The sequence below is a fragment of the Ammodytes marinus genome (genome assembly GCF_949987685.1).
Source record: "Ammodytes marinus genome assembly, chromosome: 15".
NCBI lineage: Eukaryota > Metazoa > Chordata > Actinopteri > Uranoscopiformes > Ammodytidae > Ammodytes > Ammodytes marinus.
In genome coordinates this window covers 24,348,832-24,359,743 of record NC_137219.1, presented here as the reverse complement: position 1 = coordinate 24,359,743, position 10,912 = coordinate 24,348,832, and the positions used below count along the sequence as shown (strand labels likewise).

At 40.8% G+C, this 10,912-nt stretch overlaps 1 protein-coding gene across 1 annotated transcript; it reads left to right on the top strand.

The window, feature by feature from the left end:
• The first annotated feature begins 5,267 nt into the window (after window positions 1–5,267).
• On the top strand, window positions 5,268–10,458 carry odc1 (ornithine decarboxylase 1). Its single transcript, XM_080042098.1, has 11 exons — window positions 5,268–5,637; window positions 6,567–6,712; window positions 6,954–7,089; window positions 7,361–7,534; window positions 7,690–7,862; window positions 7,955–8,171; window positions 8,257–8,340; window positions 8,479–8,641; window positions 8,754–8,869; window positions 8,969–9,183; window positions 9,312–10,458. Exons 3-11 carry the CDS (start codon window positions 6,988–6,990, stop codon window positions 9,445–9,447), a joined length of 1,380 nt encoding a protein of 459 aa, XP_079898224.1. The 5' UTR covers window positions 5,268–5,637; window positions 6,567–6,712; window positions 6,954–6,987; the 3' UTR covers window positions 9,448–10,458.
• The last annotated feature ends 454 nt before the right edge of the window (window positions 10,459–10,912 follow it).

Genomic DNA, 10,912 nt, shown 5'->3' with positions numbered 1-10,912 from the left:
TTTTTTGTTTCCATTTTAACCTGCAATTTTTACTTTATTTGCTTCTTTTATTCGCTTTTAAATGTTTTATAATGTGTTTTATGTATTCTAATCTTGCCCCTGTAAAGCACTTTGAGTGGCCTTGTGTCTGAATTGTGCTATATAAATAAACTTGCCTTGCCTTGACGTCAAATGACTTTTACAAATACACCCTATCTGTTTTTGTCTGCCTTCTTTGCTACTGGTTTCTTTCTCAATGGTAAACGTTCTTAAATGGCTGGCTGTGTGCATTCTACCACCAAGCAAGAGCTTCATTTATTGAAAGTGGTGATTCCATATCTTTTCAAACAGTGCCTTTTATAAACCTATAACAAATTCAATTCCACAATTTCGGGCACAGAAAGGGAGGAGATGCATCTAAAAGAGTATAGACCAAATGTCAAGAAGGCTGGGGTTGTGTGACATCAGCCTTGTGACTGTACTGATTATGGATGAGTCTCCTCAGCAGAGACCCACAAGGCCAAACCTTCAATTTACTTTTTGTTAGGGTATTGCGGTAACATGCCAGACAATACAGCACAACCTCAATTGCAAGCCACCCATTGTCTGTGTATCATATGAAATTACAGATCTTGACATTCACCACCACTCTTTTCTTTGAATGTCTTTGTAACAGTAAGTAGTAGTGTAATTTTTGTGTGACGCATTGCATCTCCTCACCAAGCAAGCATTGACCTAACAAAACCAACATCAGCTTTGTATCTAAATTCCAGGGACAAACAAGACATGTACAATCAAGTCAAATGCACTCCTTCTCTGTAGCCAGCTAGTAGCTGTTCAGTGGTGCAATGGTCTGAACTCTATACTCAGCCCGTTTGGGTGGAGTGGTTCATGCCAGCAGAGCTCAAGTTGATTAAGATATCAGTGTAAGACATGCTGTTGAGGGATTGCCCCATCAAAGTTACACTGCCTTATCTGAAATGACATATGGACCAGAGTCAAAAGAGTAAAGAAACACCACAGGTACCATCTGCTCATACCGAGCTATAGACTAAGCTGTCTAGGCCAGAATAAATATGCTTAAGCATATTGAGGTCAAACCTTTTTACCTGTTAACCTATCATGAAGTCTAAACACCTCCAATCCTTAATCTCTGAGCCCACGCCCACATATCAATTTATATTAATAAACAAAATAACTAAATTAACTATTCTGCACTTAATGGCAGTATTTACTGTCACATAATTTACTTTGTGAGCCGTTCACAGCTCAATAAATTGAAACATATTGACCGTGTCATTGCATTAAAGCGAACAGACGTGTGACTTCTAGAGTATATCTTCAAAATTCCCATATCCAAACTAGTAGTTCTAAACCTGGGGCTCAGGATCCTCACGAGGTAACACCAATAGGAAAAAAATAAAACCAAAACTACTCCCACCTCAAATACATGCACCCTGTAAGGAGGTATAAGGGGTTGCTATTTTGTGGTAAGGGGTCACAAGCAAATAAAGACTTGGAAATTGTTGCTAAACCATAGCGTGCTATTGGGAATATGCAAAATACACTTTTGAAATGCTTAGTTTCCATAGGTGTTACACACAATCACAAATAGTAGCATATATAGTAAAATATGAAAAATACTGAAACATCTCGACTCCCTCAACTTTATTATGATCGTACACCACTCAAACCTCTGATCATCTTGAAAGACAGTAAAACAGTTCATAGTTTCTAATAGTTTGAAGGTGTGTCGTTTTCTGTGAACACCATGGATGCTGTATATTGTATTTCCTAAAACAGACAGAAAGACAGATTAAACATTTGTACAATTTGATTTTAGGTGTTGGGAAGTACGGTGCATGAAGTATGGTAATAGGGTATGTTTAGTCTGCTTTATGGTCACAAGACATGTTATGCACACTGGTTGGATCTTGTGCAGGAGCATGAGTAACTGTTAAACTGACTGTGGCATTAAATGTTGCAAGTTTGAGCTCACAAAGAAATGCGAAGAGCGAAATCCAAAGCCAGATGCAGTAGTACATACGACACGTAGTCTCCAAAAGCCTGTGTGCTGCCACTGTATCTTGTGGGTGGCCAATAACAATCCTCATCCTTGTCTTTCTGGTGAAGCCTTGTAAATGTGGGGGGGTCAGGCCACAATGGTCCACACAGTAACGATAACAGACAGTCCACACACAGACAAGAGATAGACATTACAAGAGGAGGAGAAGGACAGGGGTAAAGGAAAGGGTAGGACAACAGACAGGAGAGAGACACAAACATAAGGAAATGACTGCAGTGAAGAGAAAAACAAATCTGGGCTTTGCTACGTGGTACATTTAAAGTGTTTTGTGATCTTCTTAAAAACAAGCTGATAAACATCCGTTGAAAATGAATTAGCCCCCGAGTGTGGGCCCGCTTCCTGCCTGCCTGACAGGCAGGCCTCGGACTAAAGAGGAAAACTACAATGTCTGAAAAACATTATTGCACATTGTGTCATCGTACAAGTTTGCCACTTCACCTCATTTAGCCATTTCAGAAAAGGGCTGTGCTTTTAACTTTCTGACAATTAAACTGTTTGGAAATAAATGACTTCATCCGCCAGCCCTGCAGAAGATTTGAATGGAAAAGCCTTTTGTGTGCTAGACAGAGTAGAATGCCATCTTGATTGTGGCCTCAAGATCTGGAAAAGATATTAAAGTGAAGCCCACAGCCCCAAAGTTTCCTGTTAGTGTCCTGGAACAGATGCCTGTGTAACATTCCCACATGTTGCGTTGGGTCCGCACTAACCAAATTCCTAATTTTCCCTCCATTTGGTAATGTCGGGCTCGCAAAAACCAAATGTCTAGGCAAGCAGCCTTTGGGCTGATTAGACTGTGCAAGGGTAAATGTCTGGGGCACTGGCTGGGTGAAAAGTCATTTTACGACTTAGACGTATACGAACGTTAAGTAGTATCCGACCCATTTTCAATGGTTTATGGTGGCACACATTTGTTTTACAGACTTGGGAAAAGCAAATGTTATAAAATAAACCACTTTTCTCAAGTACTGTTCCTACTTCAGCTACAGAACCAACCCAGAGCAGTTGTGAGTGACATATGTGTTGACACCTTGCTGCACGTGAACCACTAATCTCATCAGGCAAACTGCTGTCCAGCCAGGTGAGGTCACATCGTGGATACTGTGCTAAAAGTCAAAGTCAGCGTGCCAATGTGAGTGAGCATCTATGGGATTAACACTAATCTATTGCATGTTGTCTTTTTCAGTGTCACACAAGGGACTTTTCCAGGGTTCAAATCGAATGTAGGCTACATGTGTGCAGGTATTTACAACTGAGGGGGTGAGTGGATACATGGATACATGCACGCAACAGACAGCTTACACGCATGCTCCCCTGGAGGTTTATAGTAAACAACTCACGGATGTAGGCTAGTAGGCTACATAGTTACATCTTAAACCATTCCGCTTACAGCACCTTTAAACCCGCATCAAGCTCAGACTCCCTCGGTCAAAACTGCAAAACTAAGGAAAAAGCATCATACGGGACTTAGGCTACACATTACCATATAACCTACTTTGTGGTGTGATGTATGACCAAGCCCCAACCTCAGCGATTTTTACCAGCATCCAATGAGGAAGTGACCACAACTGTAGTAACCGGAAGTGCCACTAGGGGGGTGGTGCCAAGACCGAGCAGTTTTTCTTCGACTCACTTGTTAGACAGGCCGTTTTCAAAGTCTTATTAAACTTATTTACAGCCTGGGCCACAAAACCATTTTAGTCTGTATGTTTAGTTCATATCTCCATGACAACACTGAGGGGGTTGAATTTTTTCGGACCACGCTAGTTTTTATTTTATCAGAGGTTAAAATGTATTGCCGCAATCTCTTGAGTGACAGCTCCCCGCCCGTTGTCCCTCACTTTGCCTCGGAGGTATACGAGTCAGCTATCTCCCTCCCCCTCACAAAATGGCGACGTGCACAAACCAGGATTATTGGATGCCGTGTGAATAACTGAGGTCAGCCCGGATGCTACATCCATATTATTTACTATCTATGTGTATGACTAGGCTATGTTTTAGATCATGTGTAGATTAAGGCTAGCCTACATCCTGTCTCTGCAGAGTGTTTGGAAATATCCTTTAAAGGTGCTGTAAGCGGAAAGGTTATTTTAGCTAACTTCCTGTCAGTTACTGCAGTTAGCAGTCCCCTCGCTCGTCCCTATGTCACCACATTAATGTACTGCGGTCTTCAAGATGATGCTAGATAACTATCATCATCTCTGATCCATAAGTGTGATAAAACATGATAAGAACCATCAAATCAGACATTGGGATGGATTTTTACCTGCTCCGCCATTGTAGGCACATACACATTCACCCATCTGTTGCTCTGGCGACGTGCACCGGCAGTGAGACCATGGAGTGTATATACTATATATTAATGAGACGAGTGACGGTTTGTAGCGTTCGCTCTTCTGATTGGATAAAAATTTCGGGATACTACAATAAGTTTATTTGCCGATTACATGCAAAGCAGCTGACTGAGAGATCGGCTATATGAAACGCGCACATTATGTAAGTGATCACTGTATGAATAAAGCAATGTTACACTTGTATTAACATAAATAAACCGCTTACTTCACCTTTAAATCCATAGTGGGCTAGTTCTAAGCGCGAGCCCACCTAGAGTTCTATTTTAGAGAACAGATTGACAGATTGAAGTCAAATGCATGCTGCCCACGGTGTCAGGAGCGGTCCAAATGTATTTGATGTTTTACACACTAAATATAATTTGGAATAGTTAAATTGTAGAAAATACGCTATTTCATTAGTTAGTTGAGCAAATCCTGGTGACCCGGTGCAGCAAATTAAGGAAAACTGGCATGTCAGGATAGGCCTAGGTTACTTAAACAAAACATTAATTTAATATTTTTTTTGTCCTGCAAGCTTCCCCTATTTGTTCATAGGCCTACTTGAAACCAAACAGTATAATAGCCTACATTTGGACAGAATAGGTTGCTATTTAAAAAAAAAATGATAAAAGATATTTAAGATGGCATTTCCTTTGTGCTTCACTTGCCAGGGGGGAGCGCGTGCGGGCTAACGATCTTACTCTTAGCCTACATAATATAGGCTATATATTTTCAGTGAGCTAAGGCAACTTCTAACCAAGTGGCGGTACAAGCTGGAGCCAGACATTAAAGTGAGGCTAACCTCTTATAGGTCCATGGTGCTTTGTCTGCTTGAGACTATCTCTGCCTTGACTTACCCACCATTATTTATGCAAAGAAGGAGCCAGTTTAAACTGGCTGTGATACCTTTTGTAATCTTGTGTTTGTGGTACTTGTCTAGCGGCCTGTCTTTCTGTCTATCTGTCTGTCTGTCTTTCTGTCTGTCTTTCCCTCCATGGGGATGAGGTGACAAGGCTAAACCGGTTCTAACGTGGTTAGAAGGCCGGTTTCAGCTGGCTGCGTTGCCGTAGTAACCAGTTCTCTATAAATACTCTGTGCGCCTCAACCGGCTTTCACTCTGCTCTCAGTCTCTGTAAAGAGGCGCCCTCGTCAACTGAAGACTGCATAGTGAAGGAGAAGCGATTATTTTTCAATCCCAGCATTCTGGCTTAATGGACACACTCTTTGTAAATGCTTTTTAAGGTAAGAAAAGGACTTATTGCTGTCGTATTACTCTAATCGTCACATATTAGCTCAAAATTCTATATAGTCACCTATACTAACGTGAGCTAACAGACCAACCATGGCGGCTTAAAAACCGCAAAGAAAAGTCACTTGATAAATAATAATTAATTTGAAAATGAAATGGCTCTTGGCTGTAACCTAAAAATAAATACCGGCAACGTCCAGATGCCGGTAAGCTAACCTAGCTAGTAAGCTAGCAATTTTTAATTTATTTGTGATTTAACTAAACGGCACAAGTTTGTTTGCCTGTGATGGCAACTTTTCAGGAACAAATATTTAAGTGCGTTGACATTAGTTATTAACAGGGTTTTGAACAGCTGTGTAAAACGGGATAAACCCAAACCACGTCAACGGTAACTGGAAATGCTAAATTGCCGCATGGCCGGAAGTAGAGCTCTTCATGGAACAGGCCTGATGACGTGTGCGTCATTTTTAAGTCACTGATTGATTCATTCTAATGCCGTTCTTGTAAATTAAAGGCGGGCCTTCTTTGTGATTGGATTAAGTCTTTACTGGGCGGGGCTTAAATGCTCAATTCGTTTAGTTTTTTTTGTACATATGGTGTACAGTTGTCATGCCAAAGTTATAAAATGGAGCGCTAATAAAGACTCAAAGCTAGACGTCAACCACTTTGCACGCATGGCTCTAGTCTTTTCAATTTTGAAAGAATCATAATGATTTTATAAAGTTATCCTTAACTTTTTTACATTTTATTTGTAATAATGCAAAATTCTGAATTCATAGTTAAAAAAAATATATACTTGGGCTTTAAAATACATTAAGTGGAGAACATGTATAGTTGTGCATATCCTTTCCTGCTTAAGCTTTTTCCCCTTGAGGAAATGCAGTTTTTATGTTAACACTTTGTCAACTGCTCTTGTTTACAGAATCATCAGTCTAGGAATATACACACTGGCTACTCAGCAGGCCAAGGCCTCGAGTGTTATTTAAAAGGATTTCAATTCACTGGTGAACCGCCTTGGCTTCTCTGCACCTGAGAAAAAGTAACTCCATTTCCAGCTTTCATATTCAAGTAAGTGTCTCACTGTCTGTTCGCAACTCTTCGCTATACTGCATTCTCACCGCCCCATACATATAATGGGCCTAATATAACTCAGTTGTCATTCAGTCAAGTATCATGCTATGAGAATTACTCGCACATGCACTGTTACCCACGAGTGGTGATTTTAAAATAGACTTTAGTAGCCAAGGACACAAAAGCCACTGTTCTCAAGCTGAATGCAATCTTAATGTGTCCCTCCTCCCTTTTCCAGTTTACTAGTGTGAATCAAAGGACCACTTGTGACCATGAACACTGCCATTCCCACTCCGCTTGAATTCTCTTTCCTGGAGGAGGGCTTCACTGCCCGGGATATTGTTGAGCAGAAGATGAATGAGTCATCCATGTCGGTAAGTGTCTTGCTTTGTTTAGGAGATACAAATGGGCCCTCATATCTCAGGTGGACATTACACAACTGAAAGCCTACTGTTTAACTGTAATCCTACACTCCTGATCAGGTTTCTGGTATTGAATTGCATTTCCTTTACTTCATTCTTAAGAGCTTGGTTGTGCAAATGAATGGGGAAAATAAAAGTTCTATTAAAATGTTCAATTGTATCTTATATGTTTTTGAAGGACTGCCTTTTCTTAATGCCTTTTTCTCATCCACTCTCAACACAGGATGACCGAGATGCCTTCTATGTCTGTGACTTGGGAGACGTGCTGAAGAAACACCTGCGCTGGTCCAGGGCCCTGCCTCGCGTCACTCCTTTCTATGCAGTCAAATGCAACGACAGCCGGGCTGTTGTTACAACACTGGCATCCCTGGGAACCGGCTTTGACTGTGCAAGCAAGGTACATGTTGGGGAAAAATGTTATGGAACTTAATGTTGCACTGAATAACGCCGCAGAAAAGTGTGACAGTTGAGCTGTTATTGCATTGGCAGCTTGTGTTTTTAAACGAAGATATTTATTTTTGTTGCTGACTGTTGGCATTGTCCCCCCTCTAGACTGAGATTCAGCTGGTTCAGTCTCTGGGAGTGGATCCAAGCAGAATCATCTATGCCAACCCCTGCAAGCAAGTTTCTCAGATCAAGTATGCGTCTGCCCACGGGGTCCAGATGATGACCTTTGATAGCGAGGTGGAACTCATGAAAGTTGCCCGCTATCATGAAAATGCCAAGTAAGCCATTTATTACCTTTTTTTAGATCTGCTACCCTATAATTTTGCCTTTTTCTTTTTGTTTTTTACTAACGGTTTCTGCATTTGTCCAGACTGGTGCTGCGTATTGCCACAGATGACTCAAAGGCGGTGTGTCGACTGAGTGTGAAGTTTGGGGCCCAACTCAAAGCTTGCCGCGGTCTCCTGGAGAAAGCTAAAGAACTGGGGCTGAATGTGATCGGCGTCAGCTTCCACGTTGGCAGTGGCTGCACTGATCCTGTGACCTACACCCAGGCTATTGCTGATGCCCGCTGTGTCTTTGATATTGGGGTGAGTTTTGACAAATGCATAGGGTACTGTGTTCTATTTGGGGTTTGGGCCAAGTAAACTTAAGTGTTCATTTTTTTTGTTCTAGAATGAGGTGGGCTACAACATGGACCTGTTGGACATCGGAGGTGGTTTCCCTGGTTCAGACGATGCTGAACTCAAATTCGAAGAGGTATTAATTTTTCTCATTTTATGTTTCATAGAACTAAAATATGTTCTATCCGAATTGGAATAATAATAAAAAAAACACTTATGGTGCTTTTATAGTCTGATATTGAACTGAGTTTTATTTTTTATTTATTTTTTCTAGATCACTGCAGTTATCAACCCAGCGCTGGACAAGTATTTCCCTGCTGACGCTGGTGTTAAGATCATTGCTGAGCCAGGGCGCTTTTACGTGGCCTCTGCTTACACACTGGTTGTGAACATCATTGCCAAGAAGGTCATCATCGATGACGACGCAGCCTCTGACGGTAACAGCCTTGATTTCAGATGAATTATGACTTTAGAAAACTAACTCATTCTGAAAGCACATTTGTGGCATGTTTCAGTAGTTTAAGGATTTCTTTTGTTTCCTTTGTTCAGAGGAAGACGAAGGGACCAATGATAGAACTATGATGTACTATGTCAACGATGGAGTGTACGGATCCTTCAACTGTATACTCTATGACCATGCTCACTGTTTGCCAATATTACCTAAGGTAAGTTCAATTGAAAGATTTGATATGGCAACCATTTCCCACCATCCAAACGGTCAACGCTAACAGTGTGTGTGCCTTCACTCCATATCTCTCCAATAGAAGCCAAAGTCCGATGAGGTCATGTACCCCTGCAGTATCTGGGGCCCAACATGTGACGGCCTTGATCGCATAGTGGAGCAGTGTGACCTGCCTGAGCAGCATGTTGGTGACTGGCTGGTCTTTGAGAACATGGGCGCATACACTGTGGCAGCTTCCTCCACCTTCAACGGCTTTCAAAGACCTGACCTTTACTATGTCATGTCACGCACTGCCTGGTGAGTAGAAGTCACACAAGTGCAAAGTCTTCATTAACTAATGAGTTGTAAACATGAGAACAATGTGTTAGGTTGAAGTGCATCTTGTGTTAAGTCAATCTAACTTTAAACTGTATTGTTTCCTTAAGGCAACATGCGCAGCAGATCTGTTCTGAGGGCATGCCAGCTCCGGTGGAGGAGACTTGTCTGGAAGTGCCAGCCTTCTGTGGCCGCGAGAGCAGCTTGGAGATTCCTACTAAGCCCTGCCAGGCCAATGTGGTTTAAATGCAAACTATACATCTCCACAATGTTTCTAGATTTAGCGTCCTTTTTATTAATTACTGGAGAAGGTTCTTTTTTTTAATTACCCCTTTCTCCCCAATGTATGTGACATTACAAGGCCAGTTACTTGACAGGAGAATGAGAGGGACATGTTGTTGCACACATTACTGTGTTCTGTATGGAAGCTGGGGATCGACCCTCGATGAAATGAGGCTAAATCACACTCCGAGTCTCTCTGTGTGTTCCAAGAGGAGTGTTACAGAGCGACTGTCTACTTGAAGTTGTTGCTGTGGGAGACTGTAAAAATTATAGTACTGTTGAAGAAGAACCAGTTAGCTGAATGAGAATATGGTGTGTGAAACTGCTGCTATGCAAAATTAAATCACAAAATCTACTTCACTTAAGACTACGGAAGTCACACCTTAAGCAAGTAACTTGGAAGAGGTGTTTGGAGAGTTGATTTAATTCCTCAAATGGCTGCTATGTTTATTTATATTTCCACGATCTCCACTTCTGTACAGAACCACTCAAGTGTTAATCTTAAAGATGTTGATGTATATCATATTTGGTGTGTCTTTTTTTTTTTTTATATGTATAGGTACACACAAAGTTGCTCAGAGGAAATGCATGTAACCATCAGGTTCATGTCAAAACGGAGTAGTCATTCAGCATTATAGCTACATATACTAATTATAAAGTCAAGCATGTTTTCCTTATATTTGTCCTGGTCACCGGATACTACAGGTGCCCCAAAACAAATCTTCAAGATTAACACTTAAAACACAGGGTCTCAAAAAGCACACTGTCCCCCTCTCTTCTCCTTATTTTATTTTTTCTTTGTTTTTGGTCATTTTGTATTGATGGCAAGAAGTTGATCATGTTTTTAATAAGCAGTGTTTAACCATACATATGAAATGGATACAAAAGAGACCGGATTGTAAATTCCTAATGCTTTCCTATGAAACTTTTTGAAGTTTTGTATTTTTTTAATAAATAAACTTGAGCTGAATTATGGATTTTGTGTGTTTTGTGCATGAGGCAACATTTGAAGTACTTGAATAGGCATTATGAACTAGAAGTCCATACACTGCCACTGTGTAACATGCTAAACTTTGCATACGTCATCAATAACGGCTGTGACAGATTCATTTGACTTCTTTGTACTATAATTGACCTTTCACTCACAGCTTTGCTATAGTCATATGCATGGTCATTTACTTTGGATGCCAGTGTAGAATCGATAGCCTTGAAAAGGCCCCTTTATGCAAGTAGCACATTATTCCCTCAAATCATTCCTGATCTTTGATTTAATTTTTACACAATGCATCAACTGGATTTTATAAAATGTTTAATCTTCAACCAGTCAACTTTATTCCAGAGATTGACTTCATCTCTAGAACAGCTTTCACTTACAACTCTTTCTAAGAATTTTACATTTAAATTAACCCTAAGTGTAATTATACTGACA

Coding starts and splice junctions, on each gene's coding strand:
- odc1 (XM_080042098.1), top strand. CDS start 6,988: ATGAACACTGCCATTCCCACTCCGCTTGAATTCTCTTTCCTGGAGGAG. Junction 7,090..7,360: donor TGAATGAGTCATCCATGTCG/GTAAGTGTCTTG, acceptor CTCTCAACACAG/GATGACCGAGATGCCTTCTA. Junction 8,642..8,753: donor TGACGACGCAGCCTCTGACG/GTAACAGCCTTG, acceptor TCCTTTGTTCAG/AGGAAGACGAAGGGACCAAT.